Here is a 19,368-nt window from a genome sequence, read left to right on the forward strand (position 1 = left end):
CCTGGTTTTAGTGACAGTTCAACGGTAACAAGAGGATCCACTCCAGTCTCAATGCGGAGTCCAGTACTGGTTTTAGTGACAGTCTCATATCACTCCGCCCCGCCCCCCGCCCGTCAGTTGGAGCCAACCTGGTATTTGTACTCAGTCAGTGGATGGGATCCAACATGGTTTGATTGATTGATTGATTGATTGATTGATTGATTGATTGATTGAAGACTTTATTAGAAGAAGTTTGCATAGGAAAAGGTACAGTTTCACTGGTACAAGGTCAACTAAAAGGTACAGTTTCATGACGGTACAGTTCACTGGTACACAAGGTCAACTAAAAGGTACAGTTTCATGACGGTACAGTTCACTGGTACAAGGTCTACTAAAAGGAGATCCTAGAAAAGACTAAGCTTATTTCCACTGGAAACCATTGAAGTATCTCATATAAAACATTGAATGACAGACGGATAGAACACAGTAGGCTACTATGCAGTAGATATAGTCAGGAAAAAAGGGGAAAACAATTTAAAAATAAAAAGAATAAAAACATACAGTAGGTAAATACAAAGAGGGGTCAGGGGAGGCTGGGCTAGGTTTGTTTTTACCAGTTGCGAACGGCTGCTGCCTGTATAAAGTGTTTTTTCAGGGCGATTTTAAAGGATGCAAGGGATCCACTCTCCTTTAAGGCCTTCGGTAAGGCGTGATGTGGTATAGCAGAAGAACGAGTTTGACCCTTTCTTTGAGGTGACTCTGGGTTGAACTGTCACACGAAACAACAGATCTACAAGGACACAACGCCTCGCGATGTGAGGCGTTGTGTGCTTGTAGATCTGCTGTTTTCACTAGTTTGGTTTAGTACATTTCATAGATGATAAATACAAAACGGTTTTGGACATACAAGGTTTCCACCCGACAACGACGATATGCTATAAATATAAGGTGCTGGGAGTGAAAATTATAATGTAGGGGTGCTTCGGATTAAAACAATATTTATGGGGTGACCCCTGATCTAAACTCAATCAATAGAGTAATCAATAATCAATAGAGAAAAAGTAATTTTGGGGGTGATGAACTACTCCAACATGGTAGAGTATTTTCCCTATTTGTACTCAGAGTAACGCAGTAGTTATAAAAGTTACTTTTAAATATAAATCCATGAATGTCTCTTTGTCTCTCTGTGCTGGTTATTATGATGTTAAATTACAGTAAAATAACTACAAATGCAAAATGTAACAAAATGGTCACTTTAACAAGTATATTCTCCACACTTTTATTCTCCCCATCTTGACAAAATGGTATATTCCCAGGTTCCATAGGTCAGCTGCCATATCAAGAAACCATAGAAACGGGGAAAGAAATAGAATGTAGGCCTACTTCTTAAAATAAATGTATCATGGCTGCTGCTAAGGTATGGCAACATGACTGCATGGTGTTCGCGCGTGTGCAAGACACCAGTCATGTTGCCATACCTTAACTTTTTCTGAACTGACGCCACTGGATAGGCCTAAATGCGGGCACGTCCTGATAAGCCAAACGCCGATAAGGCAAACTCCTTTTTTTTTTTAAACCTCCTTTTGTTATGGTGAAATGTGATAGATAGATACCTTTATTATCCCAAGGGGCATTCCATTCATGCGTTTATTGTGCGCTTGCCCAGGCCGTAATTCACCACGGCTACGTAACTCGCGCGGCCGCAAGGGCCGCTGGCCTTCGCACCGCTTGCAATGTGGTGGACAATAACTGGGACATATAACCATTGTATTGCTAAAAATAAGGAGGCTACTCTGTTTCCTTAACGGGACGGCAGAAGATCACTACGGTAGGAGACCCGGGCAGTAAATTTGCGTTTGCCTTATCGGCGTTTGACTTAGCGGGATTTCCCCCCTAAATGCGTTGTATTACTTTATTTTGACCAAAATAAATAAACTACTACAAAATAAATAAACTACTACTAAATAAATAAACTACTACTAAATAAATAAACTACTACATAGAAAAAGTCATGTTGGGGGTGAATTACTCCAACATGGGTAGAGTTAGTATTTTTCATGGTAGTAACGGAGTATTTGTACTCAGAGTAACTTGGTATTTGTACTCTGAACACCAGTGATCCAACATGGCGGCGACTCTAAGTTCATCTTGTCGTTGTGATCGTTATTTTCTCTCTATTTGATCACTTTCTGTTTGATACACTTTAATTAATTAATGAATCAACCAGAGGATTAACGATGTGAATCATTTAATTAAACATCCATGACGTCAGAGGAAGGATTTAAACATTAAACTGAAGATTCTTTATTTTTTACCAGACTTTTTTTTTCTTCTGCTTTTTGTTTTTGTTGTTTTTTGTTTTAAAAGGATTAAATAAACAACCCTGAACGCCCCTCCGGTGAGTAATTAACTTAATTGATAGTTTATAACGGTTTATTAATGAATAATTATCACTTAATGACTGTATTACAACAACACGGTGTTATAAACACACACACAGTTAGCTGTTAGCATGTTAGCATTAGCTCCAGCGCAGCTAGCAGACTGAACGCTCTGTGACTCATTTATTAATATCATTCATTAATTAATCCGTCCTTAATTAATGATCGATGATGATCGACGGCGTGACGCGCACGTCGGTCCGCGGGCGCGGAGCGCGTGCGTTTCGTGCGCGCCGAGAGCGTCTTTTAAAGCACGTTAGCTTCCGTTAGCATTAGCATGCTAGCTGCCGTTAGCTTTAGCATCATGCTAGCTGGCTTCCGTCCGTTATCTTCACAGTGCGATGCTAGCCTGTTAGCTAACAATAACAACACAACCACATTTACATTCATTAATGTTAATTAATTTAATACATTTATTATCCAATATCCATGGTCGTTGTCTTTTTAACCAGTTTCTGCTGGTGCTGGTAGTCTACCAGGGACCCCTTAGCAGAGAGAGATGAAGCAGGGACCCCTTAGCTGTAGAGAGATGAAGCAGGGACCCCTTAGCTGTAGAGAGATGAAGCAGGGACCCCTTAGCTGTAGAGAGATGAAGCAGGGACCCCTTAGCTGTAGAGAGATGAAGCAGGGACCCCTTAGCTGTGAGAGAGATGAAGCAGGGACCCCTTAGCTGAGAGAGAGATGAAGCAGGGACCCCTTAGCTGAGAGAGATGAAGCAGGGACCCCTTAGCTGTAGAGAGATGAAGCAGGGACCCCTTAGCTGTAGAGAGATGGAGCAGGGACCCCTTCGCTGAGAGAGACGAAGCAGGGACCCCTTAGCTGAGAGAGATGAAGCAGGGACCCCTTAGCTGTAGAGAGATGAAGCAGGGACCCCTTAGCTGTAGAGAGATGGAGCAGGGACCCCTTAGCTGAGAGAGATGAAGCAGGGACCCCTTAGCTGAGAGGGATGAAGCAGGGACCCCTTAGCTGTAGAGAGATGAAGCAGGGAGGGACCCCTTAGCTGAGAGAGAGATGAAGCAGGGACCCCTTAGCTGAGAGAGAGATGAAGCAGGGACCCCTTAGCTGAGAGAGCGATAAAGCAGGGACCCCTTAGCTGAGAGAGAGATGAAGCAGGGACCCCCACTACATATTGGATTCGTGTTAAATGTGTTTTCAGACATTAAACTATTCAGTCTTAAACTCTCACTACTTTGTAAACTTGACGTTAGTTTTCCCTTTACACTTTAATGAAAATATCAGATCTACTGCCAGGCATTGTGAGCTTGTAGATCTGTTATTCTCGGTGATGTTCCCCTCATATTAGTGATGCTGGGGTTTAAGTGGTTTAATGTAAACACATTATTATAAAGTTACATCCAGTGTTTACATTGAAACACAGCACAGTAACTTGTATGGTGAATTGTATTATTTATAAACCATCACAGCCAAACAGGAATATTTCCCCAGAGTATAATTTGTCAGTATTGTTCCCTGTTGTCTCTTTCTGAACGGGTCAAAGAAAGGCTGTTTTATTGTACTTTTCACCTTACATTTGGTAATGTGGAATAAGGCAGAGTTATTTGTGTTTATTTCAGAGCAGACAAAAGACCATTGATATTAGATATTGATGATGACAGTTAAATAACATTGTTTAAATATGATGCATACTGTATGTAACTTTGTTATGGTCTGACTGAAAGTTCATTTTGTCGTCCCTTTAATATTTTTCTAATGTTTTTCTTTGACAAAAGTTTGGACTAGGGATGGGACGATACATGATATTATGGTTTATCGTGATAAAAAACACTCACGATAATCGTATCGTGGAGATTTAATTCATGGTGATATCGTCCTCCGTCATGCACTGGGATCAATTCACCTTTTATTTGCAGAGCTGCATATCTGGTACCACTTAAACCCTCTATAACTGGTAAAAGGTACTTATAATATACGTACTTGATACAGTACAGTGTTTTTTTTCACTCTCTATCAAATGTCTTTGCCAAAAAATAGCCGATCCCCAGGATAATGGATTTTGATTATCAAAATAATATCGTAAATCGTGATTTATTTTGTCACAATAATCGTGATACAACATTTTCATATGGACACCCCTGGTCTAAAACTATAACATTGAATCAAATAACATAAACCAAGGGTCTTCAACAGGGGGTTCGGGACCCCTAGGGGGGCCTCAGATTTACTACAGGGGGTCCTCCAAATCTTTGTGTGATATAAACCTTTTTCTCAATTTTTTAATCACTTGAGTGTCCATATCCTGAGAACAAAAATAGCAAGCTTGTAGATCGGCTATTTTCGGCAAAGACGTTTGGCCTATGCCAAAAAGGAGCAGAAGGAAAAAAGAGCAGACTAAAGCCCTTTGCACACAGGACAGTTGCGTTTTTTTCGTTTGCGGCATGAATAAAACGCATTGGATTTGGTGTGCAAGGCTGTGCGGAATCGGCGCTGCGGATCCAAAAAGGAGTCATAAAAGGAGTGATGAGTTTTTTACCGCATGCGACAAGACGCACGAATCGAACTGGGTTCGATCGAGAAAAAAACGCACGGCGGCAGCCACTCGTCGCACGGCTAATTCGGAGCCGGTGTGCATGAGGTCATAGAGAATCATTGTTTTCTTTTCAAAAAATGATATTGTCCGTTTTATCCGTGCGGTTAAACGCGCCTGTGTGCAAAGGGCTTAAGTACAGAGTGAAAGGTCAAGTTAAGTATTGACGGTTCAAGTGGTTAAATATCTGAAAACACAAATTGACATGAATCCAAAATACGCTGATGATTGTGCTGTCAAACAATGAAACTATATGGAAGTTATGTACAGGTTGTGGGGGTCCCTGCTTCATCTCTCTCAGCTAAGGGGTCCTTGGCCTGAAAATTTTGACCCCTGACCTAAACCACAACATAGGCACACACACAGCAGGGGTTGACACTAAGGTCTCAGAGGCACTTGCCCGTCTGGCAAGTACAACTCATGTTCTACTTGCCCTCGGGCCATGCCCATGGCCACCAGGACATGCTGCACTGCACGACGTTCGTTCAGAGAGACTGAGTGAGGGGAGGGAGGGACTGGGAGAGAGAGAGAGAGACAGAACACTCTATAGCCCCGTTCAAGTAGGCTAAAGAAAATATATCTTATCCACAACTTTCCAACATCTCATTGCGTATTGCGCAGAAGTTTTAGGGAGCTTCCGGCGCCGCAGCCAAGTATGATCTACAAGCTCACAACGGTTGCGACGCGACGTGAGCTTGTATGTCTGCTGTTAACCGGAAGTGTCCTACAGATGCTGCTCCAGTAAATCTTTACAGAAACAGGTGGATATTACTCAAAATGGGCACTTGCCTGGTCGGGCAACCTGCTAGCAAACTTTACCTGCTAGCAAACTTTACCTGCTAGCAAACTTTACCTGCCCGACCATTTTATTTACCTGCCCGGGCAGTCGGGCAAGCGTTGGCGTCAATCCCTGCTCAAGTGTTGATGCCCCAGCAACCTCAGAACTAACAGCATATAGACTACACTACTGCCTTCTCAGAACATGAACAATTAACAACAATGAACATTAATGAATGAACTGATATGATATGATATGATATGATATGATATGATATGATATGATATAGTACTTTATTGTCAGTTCACACTGAAATTTGTCTTACGACACAGCAGCCATGTATTCAAAACATATATACAAACATTTGTAACACATCAAGGCATACGTGACACGCTGAGTCGCGGTGCAGCCCCTGTACCAGCACACCAAGAACTAATAATGTTTTAATTAATGAACATTAATTAACTAATAATGAATGAACTAATAATGTTTTAATTAATGAACATTAATGAATGAACTAATAATGTTTTAATTAATGAACATTAATGAATGAACTAATAATGTTTTAATTAATGAACATTAATGAATGAACTAATAATGTTTTAATTAATGAACATTAATGAATGAACTAACAATGTTTTAATTAATGAACATTAATGAATGAACTAACAATGTTTTAATTAATGAACATTAATGAATGAACTAATAATATTTTAATTAATGAACATTAATTAATGAACTAACAATGTTTTAATTAATGAACATTAATGAATGAACTAATAATATTTTAATTAATGAACATTAATTAATGAACTAATAATGTTTTAATTAATGAACATTAATGAATGAACTAATAATATTTTAATTAATGAACATTAATGAATGAACTAACAATGTTTTAATTAATGAACATTAATGAATGAACTAATAATATTTTAATTAATGAACATTAATTAATGAACTAATAATGTTTTAATTAATGAACATTAATGAATGAACTAATAATATTTTTCATTTTTTTATCAGAATGCCGTCTGAAGCCCAGGAGCCTCGGGACCGAGGCCCGCCCCCTCCTCCGCCTGTCACTCGGGCCGGACGCAGCGCCTCATTGGCCAAAGCCGCTGCCACTGGCTCCGCCCCCGAGAAGGTTAGCCCCGCCCCCGAGAGGCGGCCGCGGGGACGACCTCGCAAAGACAGCAGTGGCCCCCGATCTACGCCTTCAACACCTTCCACACCTCCAACCAAATCCCGCTCTACTGCTTCATCTCCACCCGCCACACCTCCAACCAAACCCCGCTCTGCTGCTTCATCTCCGCCCGCCAGACCTCGCAAAGACGGAAGCGGCTCCAGATCTACACCACCCGCCACACCACCTTCTACCAAACCTGCACCTCCTGCTAAACCCAGAGCTGCTGCTTCTTCTACAACGCCTGCTCCACCCCGAAGAGATGGGAGTGTGCCTCGTTCTACAACCTCTACACCTTCCACACCTCCAACCAAGCCTGCAGCAGCTGCTAAAGCAAGGAAAGATGGGAGCGTGCCTCGTTCTACACCTCCTGCTAAGGCTCGCTCTGCCCCATCATCATCAGCTACACCCAGCGCACCTCCTGACAAGCCTGCTAAAGCAAGGAAAGATGGTAGCGTCCCTCGATCTACACCCTCTACACCCTCTACACCTCCAACCAAGCCTGCAGCGCTGGCTAAAGCAAGGAAAGATGGTAGCGTCCCTCGATCTACACCCTCTACACCCTCTACACCTCCAACCAAGCCTGCAGCGCTGGCTAAAGCAAGGAAAGATGGTAGCGTCCCTCGATCTACACCCTCTACACCCTCTACACCTCCAACCAAGCCTGCAGCGCTGGCTAAAGCAAGGAAAGATGGTAGCGTCCCTCGATCTACACCCTCTACACCCTCTACACCTCCAACCAAGCCTGCAGCAGCTGCTAAAGCTCGGAGAGATGGGAGCCTCCCCCGTTCCACACCTCCTGCCAAGGACCGCTCTGCTCCTTCAGCCACACCTGGAAAAGACGGGAGCGTCGCTAAGTCTGCACCTCCTTCTAAAACACCTCCTCCTCCTAAAGACGGGAGCAGCTCCAGATCTGCACCTCCTTCTAAAACACCTCCTCCTCCTCCCAAGACTGGCTCAGCAGCATCAGCAGCAGCAGCAGCTCCCTCTACAGGAGGCAGGAAGTAAGTACATCTCCCCTTTAAAGCTGTTGTCCAGTCCAGAGCCCAGGCTGTGGGTTCACATCCACCACCTTGTTCTATTATATTCATTTAGAGCAGAGTGGAGTGACCCAGCTGATACTCATTGACGCATCGTTAACGCATCACTGTAGAGTGGAGTGTGTCTGTGTGTGTGTCTGTGACCCAGCTGATCCTTGTTGACGCATCGTTAATGCATTAAAGAATACAGTTCTGTGTCTGCAGTGTCAAACAGGTTGTCATCTACTCTAAGACCAGTAAGACTCCCTAATCGGGAGATAAGTGAGGGGGAATTCCCTGTGAGCAGCCCCGTTGGGGTGGTCATTTGGTCATTTTTGCACATTTGGTCATTTTTTACACTTGGGGGTCCCCCAGGGAGCTGGGGGTCCCTGGGGCTCGGGGGGTCCTTGGAGGTTGTAGTTTGGCAGGCAAGGAGTGTGTGTGCAAAATGTGGCATGGATCGGGTCAACGGTTGCGGAGATATGAGCAGGGAAAAAGTGTGACGTGTGACCACATTTGGTCATTTTTTACATCTGGGGGTCCCCCAGGGACCTGGGGGTCGCTGGGGCTCCGGGGGTCCTTGGAGGTTGTAGTTTGGCAGTCAAGGAGTGTGTGTGCAAAATTTGGCATGGATGGGGGCAACGGTTGTGGAGATATGAGCAGGGCAAAAGTGTGACTGACTCACTCACTCACCCACGGACAGCCTGTGGAGGTTTTGGTAGTAAATGCGACCTACGGTCGCAATGACATCAAAGCCAAGAGGTTGGCCATCACTACACTAGTGTGATGTAGCTGCTAGGCTACGTTCTAAACAGTAAAGCATGTTTACAGTTGTTGCACAGAAATTAAGCACATGAACATGAACCGTTAGTCCGGACCCTTGGGTTCTGACAATGTGGCCCCCTGGCCAATTTAGTTGAATACCTGATGTAGGATGTAAGATCTCCCGGTGGGGGCTCCTCACTGGCAGGTAGTGTGGGGCCTTAAGGGGAGCAAATGCTAATTTCGTGCAAATTTGTCTAAAAGCGCCAAAACAGATGTAGCCCAGGGCATGCTCTAATGATTTAGCTAGGGCGCCCGAGTTTGCGACCTTCGGGGTCGCCACAGCGGCCAAATCAAGTTGGGCTCCCATCGACTTTCTATACAGGAGGAAAATACCCAGAAAAACTTTTTTTTCTGGGTATTTAAGTAGGATGTGAGGGGTCTAACTAGGGGTCTGTCGTGATGCTGAATCCATTGCAAGCATTTGTTTTGCACAAGAAACATTCCTTGGGCTATAAATGGCCCCAGAAAATGTCCTGGACTGTGATTAATGATGAAAAAAACATAGTTTTCTGGGCGACCCCGAAGGTCGCAAACTCGGGTGCCCTAGCTAAATTGTTGGTGCTTTAAGACAAATTTGCATGAAATTTGCATTTGCTCCCCTTAAGGCCCCACACTAAGGCCTGCAGTTTGCAGCATGCAAACTTGTAGCTCCTCTGCAAAAATCGCTGTTTTGAATCCAAATAGGTTTCAATCGCGTGTGAATCACGCAGATCCGATGAGAAAATATTTATGGTGAACCAATCAGAAGTTAGATTTAGGGGGCCGTCCCTTCAGACGATGGGAACAAGATCCCTTCAGGCGATGGCATGGCAATGAATGCACAGTAAATCACTCTCACATGGTGGTACTGGTATTGTTATTGTGTGTAGGCTACAGTGTTATTGTGTGTAGGATACAGTGTTATTGTGTGTAGGCTACAGTGTTATTGTGTGTAGGCTACAGTGTTATTGTGTGTAGGATACAGTGTTATTGTGTGTAGGCTACAGTGTTATTGTGTGTAGGATACAGTGTTATTGTGTGTAGGCTACAGTGTTATTGTGTGTAGGATACAGTGTTATTGTGTGTAGGCTACAGTGTTATTGTGTGTAGGATACAGTGTTATTGTGTGTAGGCTACAGTGTTATTGTGTGTAGGATACAGTGTTATTGTGTGTAGGCTACAGTGTTATTGTGTGTAGGCTACAGTGTTATTGTGTGTAGGATACAGTGTTATTGTGTGTAGGATACAGTGTTATTGTGTGTAGGCTACAGTGTTATTGTGTGTAGGCTACAGTGTTATTGTGTGTAGGATACAGTGTTATTGTGTGTAGGATACAGTGTTATTGTGTGTAGGCTACAGTGTTATTGTGTGTAGGCTACAGTGTTATTGTGTGTAGGATACAGTGTTATTGTGTGTAGGCTACAGTGTTATTGTGTGTAGGCTACAGTGTTATTGTGTGTAGGCTACAGTGTTATTGTGTGTAGGATACAGTGTTATTGTGTGTAGGATACAGTGTTATTGTGTGTAGGCTACAGTGTTATTGTGTGTAGGCTACAGTGTTATTGTGTGTAGGATACAGTGTTATTGTGTGTAGGATACAGTGTTATTGTGTGTAGGCTACAGTGTTATTGTGTGTAGGATACAGTGTTATTGTGTGTAGGATACAGTGTTATTGTGTGTAGGCTACAGTGTTATTGTGTGTAGGCTACAGTGTTATTGTGTGTAGGATACAGTGTTATTGTGTGTAGGATACAGTGTTATTGTGTGTAGGCTACAGTGTTATTGTGTGTAGGATACAGTGTTATTGTGTGTAGGCTACAGTGTTATTGTGTGTAGGCTACAGTGTTATTGTGTGTAGGATACAGTGTTATTGTGTGTAGGATACAGTGTTATTGTGTGTAGGCTACAGTGTTATTGTGTGTAGGATACAGTGTTATTGTGTGTAGGATACAGTGTTATTGTGTGTAGGCTACAGTGTTATTGTGTGTAGGCTACAGTGTTATTGTGTGTAGGATACAGTGTTATTGTGTGTAGGCTACAGTGTTATTGTGTGTAGGATACAGTTTATTGTGTGTAGGATACAGTGTTATTGTGTGTAGGCCTACAGTGTTATTGTGTGTAGGATATAGGGGTGGGCGATATGGTGATAATTATCGTTGAGACGATACAATGTCTCCACGATATGCCTTTTCAGAGGTATCCTATATATCGTGATACAATTGAGGGAGCCTTGTAAAGAATCCTGTTGAATTGTTAGTACAGAGATTCATTGCAGAATTCATTTAATTTTGGTCCAAATCAGTGGTTCTCACACTTAAAAATGCCAAGGTCTCCACTTAACTCTGACAGTATACAAATGAAACCAAATGGACCCGTAAGGGTCCATTTGATACTTGGGTCCATTACATACTTGTAAAGTTCAATTTAGACCTCCCAAAAGGAACCCAGAGAGTCTAGTTTTTGTCAAGTAACTTGAAAAATAACCATAAAAACCAACGTGAAAAAGAATCGTGATGAAATCGTGTATCGTGATACAGCTTGGGGAGAATATTGTGATATTGTATTTTTCCATATCGCCCACCCCTAGTAGGATACAGTCAGTGTTATTGTGTGTAGGCTATGATTTGTGTGTGTGTGTGTGTGTGTGTGTGTGTGTGTGTGTGTGTGTGTGTGTGTGTGTGTGTGTGTGTGTGTGTGTGTGTGTGTGTGTGTGTGTGTCTGTGCACGCGTGGAACTGTATTCTTTGGTTTTGAAATGGTGTAGGTCAGTGGTTCTCAAAGTGGGGGTCCCTGGGGGAGTTCCAGGGGGTCCCCAGCTAAATGATGGGTTAAAGGACAAGTGGTCAAACTCTTGTGCACTGATTACGTAAATTATGCTTATTTTTAGAGGTGGAACATACTCGAGTAAAAGTATTTAACTAATTACTCAAGAGTAGTTTTTTTGAGGATCTGTACTTTTTGTAATTTTTGCGAGGCGTTGTGAGCTTGTAGATCGGCTATTTTCAGCACAGAGCTTTGGAGGGGGAAAAGAGCAGACTAAGTACAGAGTGAAAGGTCAAGTTTATTAAGTATTGACGGTTCAAGTGGTTAAATATCTGAAAACACACATTGACATGAATCCAAAATACACTGATGATTGTGCTGTCAAACAATGAAACCATATGGAATCTATCTACAGGTTGTGGGGTTCCCTGCTTCATCTCTCAACTAAGGGGTCCTTGGCCTGAAAACATTGAAGACCCCTGTTCTAGATAGTCAGTGTGCCATGTTATTACATACATTTTAATGACACTCCATCAAAAATCGGAAATGTTTTCATTGTCAGGACATTGTTATAATGATCATTATTATTACTAGCTCTTACCCGTTCGAAGATATGAGCTCCGAAATGATGTGCAGTGTGTGGGTTATGGGTTGTGCACTGTGCACACACTATATGAGGGATGGAAAGTAACTTTAACTGGTGCTTGCATGATAATATGTATAGGAGCACCAATGTAAGAAATACCCGTTTGGTTTAATGGCTACAGAAATACTGTGTACCGATCTGCATGATTTTTGGACAAAATCTGTAGGAGTGCTGTGCAAAAATGTGTTTTACTCAAACCCGCATTAAACCAACATAAAGTTTAAGTCTATAGAGGGTATCTGCACATTTCTAAAGTGACAATTTAAGGACTTTTTAATACCTCTAAAATGACTAATTAAACATTGGCCACATTTTCAAATACTACAAGCTCACAACGTATCCTGAAGAAGTGACCGTTATATTCACTGTGTGTGTGTGTGTGTGTGTGTGTGTGTGTGTGTGTGTGTGTGTGTGTGTGTGTGTGTGTGTGTGTGTGTGTGTGGCTATAGCAGCAATGCAGGAAGGACACACACACACACACACACACACACACACACACACACACACACACACACACACACACACACACACACACACACACACACAGGAAGTGGTTAAATTGCATGCTGGGTAGGCGGGGGAGGGGAGGAAGATAAGAGAACACTGTTGCCATGTCTGTTATTATAAGTATTATCAGTCAGTGTTGCCTGCTCTTCTTTTTTCCCTCCAAAACACTTAGTTCAGGAGTCTTCAACGTTTTCAGGCCAAGGACCCCTTAGTTAACAGAGAGATGAAGCAGGGACCCCTTAGCTGAGAGAGAGATGAAGCAGGGACCCCTTAGCTGAGAGAGAGATGAAGCAGAGACCCCTTAGCTCAGAGAGAGATGAAGCAGGGACCCCTTAGCTGAGAGAGAGATGAAGCAGGGACCCCTTAGCTGAGAGAGATGAAGCAGGGACCCCTTAGTTGAGAGAGAGATGAAGCAGGGACCCCTTAGTTGAGAGAGAGATGAAGCAGGGACCCCTTAGTTGAGAGAGAGATGAAGCAGGGACCCCTTAGTTGAGAGAGAGATGAAGCAGGGACCCCCACAACCTGTTCATAGATTCCATATAGTTTCATTGTTTGACAGCACAATCATCAGTGTATTTTGGATTCATGTCAATTTGTGTTTTCAGATATTTAACCACTTGAACCGTCAATACTTAATAAACTTGACCTTTCACTCTGTACTCTATTGGGGCAGGGAGGACCCCCTGGGGCAGGGGGCTTCATTTCAAACAACCCTTTAATAATACCACATTGTATTTGTTTTATATCATTTATATCGTTTATTCGTCACTTTTACAAAGGAGGTACAGTTTGTAAGCATCGGACATTTGTGGAATGAGTAACACAGCCAAATGTGTGGAGCCGACCCAAACTTTGCCAACATTCGGTCCATTATATCCCCCCTTTAATTATGGCAAATGGTATTGTGTTTGATATCATTGTTATCGTTGATTTGTCACCTTTACAACGAGGTACAGCTTGTAAGGATCTGCTATTCGTGGAATGAGCAACACATCCAAATGTGTGGGTAGCGCCCCTCCAAAACTGGTCAAAATGGCCTGGCAGGCTTGCAATACTGTTCTTTTGGTGTTCGCGTTTGTTGCTTGGAGCATTGAATGATTGCACTCTCCCACAGTAATAAGGAAAAGACACGAAAACAACACGTATTGGCCATTTTTACACTTCGTTAATGTTAAGCTCAGTGTCAGGGAAGCCCAAGACGAGAGTAAATGCCAGCAGAACAGCATTGCCAGTCATTTTGGCAAATTCTTTCGTCGGCGCTACCCACACATTTGGCTGTGTAGCTCATGCCTCGAATGCCCGATGCGTACAAGCTGTACCTCGTTGTAAAGGTGACAAATCAACGATAAAAATGATATAAAACACAATACAATTTGGTATTATTAAAGGGGAGATATAGTAGACCGAAGTCAAGTTTCCTTTCTTTTTGTGCTGAATATATTATAAGCCTATATATATGTATGTTTCATGTTGTCACAGTTTGTTGATTGATTGATTTATTAGTTATAAATGTAAACAGAGGTACAGTCAGACTCAGACATTAAGGCTAAAAGTATAACACAATACTTTATTAGTCATAAATGTAAACAGAGGTACAGTCAGACATTATGGATAAAAGGATAACACAATACTTTATTAGTCAAAAATTTCTTGCAAAGGGTTGCCCCGCTGATCAATATTAAATCTCGAAAGACACTAGGAGGTGCTCTTATTGGGCCCCTCATTGATTACAGAGTCCTTGTCTGGTATCGCGACGCCCCAGCTGCCTTAAAGTTAAAGCTCCAAACAGCCCAGAACAAACTAATTAGGGTTGTGCTTGGTCTTCCTCCTCAGACCCACCTTACCGAGCATCACCACGAAAGCGTGGGATGGCTCAAAGTAGCTGACAGAGTACAGCATCTTGCAATGGGCCTGGTGTACAAGATACACTACACCTCCAAGATACCCATGTACCTGACAAACTACTTCTTAAAGGTCAAGGATGTTCACGATCACAACACCAGAGGCAGCTCCACTAATCCTCATCAACGTAGATTTAACACTAAACAAGGCTCTAACTCGTTCTCCTGCAATACCATCAACATGTGGAATGCCCTTCCACAAGCCCTAAAGGAGAGCAAATCCCTAGCCTCCTTCAAAATTGGTATGAAAAGTCACCTTCAGGCTGCTGCTACCTGTGACTTGTAAATAGACTAAGCCCCCATGCTCCCCCCCCCCCTTTTTTCTGCCTTTGTATTTGATATTATGCTTTTTCTGCTTTTGAAATTGATATTATCCTAGATAAAGTACTATGTTCTATCCGTCTGTCTTTCAATGTTATATGAGATACTTAAAGTGTGGTTCCTGTGGAAATAAGCCTCGGCTTTCTAGGATCTCCTTTTAGTTGACCTTGTACCAGTGATTTGTACTGTCATGAAACTGTACTTTTTTCTATTGCAAACTTCTAATAAATTCTTCAATCAATAAATCAATCAATCAGACAGACAGACAGACAGACAGACAGACAGACAGACAGACAGACAGTCAGACTGTCAGACTGTCAGACAGACAGACAGACAGACAGACATTAAGACTAACATTTGTATTATTGTTATTTTTATGTCTGTTTATATTTTATCATGTCTCAAAATCAGCTTTGTTAATGTGTGTGCGTGTGCGTGTGCGTGTGTGTGTGTGTAGGGGGCGGGGCCGTGGCAGACCACAGTGTGATGTCATGGAGTCGGTCACACCGAGCAACAAGTCCTCCAATACAACAGGTACGTGTGTGTGTGTGTGTGTGTGTGTGTGTGTGTGTGTGTGTGTGTGTGTGTGTGTGTGTGTGTGTGTGTGTGTGTGTGTGTGTGTGTGTGTGTGTGTGTGTGTGTGTGTGTGTGTGTGTGTGTGTTATTTAGTGTTAGAAGTGTGACATCATCTACCCATCCTACCTGGTTCATGTTTCCCCCCTCCATTCTGAATTCCCATAGATTGTTTTCATATGGTGTCATATAAGAACTGTGTTCCAAACATAAACAAATGATCTCAGTGGTTTGACTCATATGGATATGAAGAATCAACTGATGGTGAGAAAACACTAATGTTACTGTCACCCAATTAGTTACATTTACACCAGAAACAGACTGTATCAAATATGAGTGACTGACTATCATAAATCATACAGAGCCTCCTCCATGACAATATAGAGGAGACCGTTTGTTTATTTTTGGACCACAATGCTTATATGAGAGGATTTTAAGATGACTCAATGTTATTCTCCATAGAGAAATTACTTCTGTGAACCTTGGATGAGCGAGTGATGTCATAACTTCATTACTCTATCAACGCCATGGGAACCATGAGGCTCTCGTCTTAAATATAAACTAGAAATGATAACAGACATTATCTATCAGGTCCTACTTGTCGTTTGCCTGGTTAATAAACCAGACCGAACACAACACCACCCCCTGGCGGTAGTGGTGTTGTAGTACGGTCTGGCACTGATCCATTGAGATTCTATTTCCTCAACCATCTTCAAGGGTTGGCCAATCAGGGTTGTATGCTTGGGGCACGTGGTTTCTGTAGGCTTGGGGCACGTGGTTTCTGTATGCTTGGGGCACGTGGTTTCTGTAGGCTTGGGGCACGTGGTTTCTATAGGCTTGGGGCACATGGTTTCTGTAGGCTTGGGGCACGTGGTTTCTATAGGCTTGGGGCACGTGGTTTCTATAGGCTTGGGGCACGTGGTTTCTATAGGCTTGGGGCACGTGGTTTCTGTATGCTTGGTGCACGTGGTTTCTATAGGCTTGGGGCAAGTGGTTTCTGTATGCTTGGGGCACATGGTTTCTATAGGCTTGGGGCACATGGTTTCTGTAGGCTTGGGGCACGTGGTTTCTATAGGCTTGGGGCAAGTGGTTTCTGTAGGCTTGGGGCACGTGGTTTCTGTAGGCTTGGTGCACGTGGTTTCTATAGGCTTGGGGCAAGTGGTTTCTGTAGGCTTGGTGCACGTGGTTTCTATAGGCTTGGGGCAAGTGGTTTCTGTAGGCTTGGGGCACGTGGTTTCTGTAGGCTTGGGGCACGTGGTTTCTGTATGCTTGGGGCACGTGGTTTCTATAGGCTTGGGGCACGTGGTTTCTATAGGCTTGGGGCACGTGGTTTCTGTATGCTTGGGGCACGTGGTTTCTGTATGCTTGGGGCACGTGGTTTCTGTATGCTTGGGGCACGTGGTTTCTATAGGCTTGGGGCACGTGGTTTCTATAGGCTTGGGGCACGTGGTTTCTGTAGGCACGTGGTTTCTGTAGGCTTGGGGCACGTGGTTTCTGTAGGCTTGGGGCAAGTGGTTTCTATAGGCTTGGGGCACGTGGTTTCTATAGGCTTGGGGCAAGTGGTTTCTATAGGCTTGGGGCACGTGGTTTCAGTAGGCTTGGGGCAAGTGGTTTCTATAGGCTTGGGGCAAGTGGTTTCTATAGGCTTGGGGCACGTGGTTTCTATAGGCTTGGGGCACGTGGTTTCTGTATGCTTGGGGCACGTGGTTTCTATAGGCTTGGGGCAAGTGGTTTCTATAGGCTTGGGGCACGTGGTTTCTGTATGCTTGGGGCACGTGGTTTCTATAGGCTTGGGGCACGTGGTTTCTATAGGCTTGGGGCAAGTGGTTTCTGTAGGCACGTGGTTTCTATAGGCTTGGGGCACGTGGTTTCTATAGGCTTGGGGCAAGTGGTTTCTATAGGCTTGGGGCACGTGGTTTCTATAGGCTTGGGGCACGTGGTTTCTATAGGCTTGGGGCACGTGGTTTCTGTAGGCTTGGGGCACATGGTTTCTGTAGGCTTGGGGCACATGGTTTCTGTAGGCTTGGGGCACGTGGTTTCTATAGGCTTGGGGCACGTGTTTTGGGGCAATGACGTAGAAATGAAAACTCTTCCTGAAATCCCATTTTCTTCCCAAAACGAAGTTTGTGATAGAGGCTTGCAACGCCAGGCAAACTTGTCGTTTTCTTTAGCATAACGGGACAACCTCTCTCTCTCTCTCTCTCTCTCTCTCTCTCTCTCTCTCTCTCAGAGGTGAAGCCAGTCGGTCGCCGTCGCTCGACCTCCAGGAGGAAATCAAACCTTGACCCAGACCCTGTGACCCCTCCCGACCCCGTGACCCCTCCTGACCCCGTGACCTCTCCTGACCCTGGGCTGGCAGAAGAAGAAGTAGTCCAGCCGTCCTCCTCCCCTCCCCCCCTCCTCCCCCCCTCTGCTAAGCCCAAACCTGCCAAAACCAGAACCAGAACCAAAACCAGAAGCAGAACCCTGGAACTTCTTCCTACGGTCTCCGCTACGGTCCCTTCTGTCTCCCCTTCTGTCCCCACAGTCCCCTCTACGGGCTCCTCTACGGTCCCTTCTGTCTCCCCTGTCTCCCCCACAGTCCCTACGCTCTCCTCTCCGCTCCCCTCTGTGTCCAGGCCAGAGGACCCCCGCAGCCCCGCTGTTCAGCCTCCATCCAGCCCCGCCCCCACGGAGCTGAGGTGTAGTTCCAGCCCAGTGCCTGTGGAGGCGCCAGAGAGCAGAGTGAGTCCGGCGGAGCCAAGCCAACGGACGGTAAGACACGAAACAACGTTTCTTAAAACGGCCTCTTGTCGTTTACATTTTGACATCAAGTGAGACTCCAGAGATACTCAACTTAACCTCTCTTAACTCAACACTTAACTTAACCTCTCTTCATTCTCCATTCCAGAGCCCCAGTCCTCCCAGTCCTCCCAGCCCAGAGAACAGACTGGATCCTAGTGTCCCTCTGGGTCCTAGTGTCCCTCTGTGTTCCAGTCCAGACAGGCTGGGTCCTAGTGTCCCTCTGTGTTCCAGCCCAGAGGACAGGCTGGGTCCTAGTGTCCCTCTGGGTCCTAGTGTCCCTCTGTGTTCCAGTCCAGACAGGCTGGGTCCTAGTGTCCCTCTGTGTTCCAGCCCAGAGGACAGGCTGGGTCCTAGTGTCCCTCTGGGTCCTAGTGTCCCTCTGTGTTCCAGTCCAGAGAACGGACTGGGTCCTAGTGTCCCTCTGGGTCCTAGTGTCCCTCTGGGTCCCAGTCCAGAGGACAGACTTGGTCCTAGTGTCCCTCTGGGTCCTAGTGTCCCTCTGTGTGTCAGCCCAGAGGACAGACTGGGGGGGTTCAGTCCCTCCGCTGAAGACGAAGGCTCGCTGTCTCCGCTGTTCCAGCCCAGCCTGTCTCCCTGCCAGGACTCTGGTGGCCTGTCTCCCTGCTCTGAAGACCTGTCTCCGTCCCCAGGACACCGTTCTCCCTCCCCAGGACACCATGCTAAGAGACGGTGAGAACAGAGCGTAACCTTGAAGAGAACACAGTGGTCAACTGTATCCAATGCTCTAGACAACTCCATAGATAAACAATCTGAATCTAAATCTAAATTGAAACTGAGTCTGCTAATAATGTAACATTATAATGTATTGTATATAATATATATTAACCCTTATTGATTATTGATTATTGATTGACAGGGTGATTATAATGTATTGTATATAATATATATTAACCCTTATTGATTATTGATTATTGATTGACAGGGTGATTATAATGTATTGTTGCGACCGTCAGGTCGCAGTTACTACCAAAACCTCCACCGGCTGTCTGTCAGTCAGTCTGTCAGTCTGTCCGTCATGTCACACTTTTCCCCAACTCATATCTCCACCACCGTTACCCCAATCCATGCCAGACTTTGCACACACACTTCTTGCCTGCCAAT

At 44.4% G+C, this 19,368-nt stretch overlaps 1 protein-coding gene across 1 annotated transcript in view; it reads left to right on the plus strand.

Annotated features, from left to right (window-relative positions):
• Nucleotides 1-2,207: 2,207 nt before the first annotated feature.
• Nucleotides 2,208-19,368, plus strand: part of LOC308307202 (histone-lysine N-methyltransferase 2C-like) — a 173,709-nt gene continuing 156,548 nt past the window's right edge. Inside the window, exons 1-5 of the mRNA XM_080752373.1 lie at nucleotides 2,208-2,377; nucleotides 6,770-7,933; nucleotides 15,347-15,423; nucleotides 17,693-18,216; nucleotides 18,353-18,936. Coding sequence (XP_080608499.1) covers nucleotides 6,771-7,933; nucleotides 15,347-15,423; nucleotides 17,693-18,216; nucleotides 18,353-18,936 — 2,348 coding nt within the window. The 5' untranslated portion in view covers nucleotides 2,208-2,377; nucleotide 6,770. The remainder of the gene's footprint in view (nucleotides 2,378-6,769; nucleotides 7,934-15,346; nucleotides 15,424-17,692; nucleotides 18,217-18,352; nucleotides 18,937-19,368) is intronic.

This window comes from Nannobrachium achirus, assembly GCF_963921795.1.
Source record: "Nannobrachium achirus genome assembly, chromosome: 21".
In the NCBI taxonomy this organism is placed as follows: Eukaryota; Metazoa; Chordata; class Actinopteri; order Myctophiformes; family Myctophidae; genus Nannobrachium; species Nannobrachium achirus.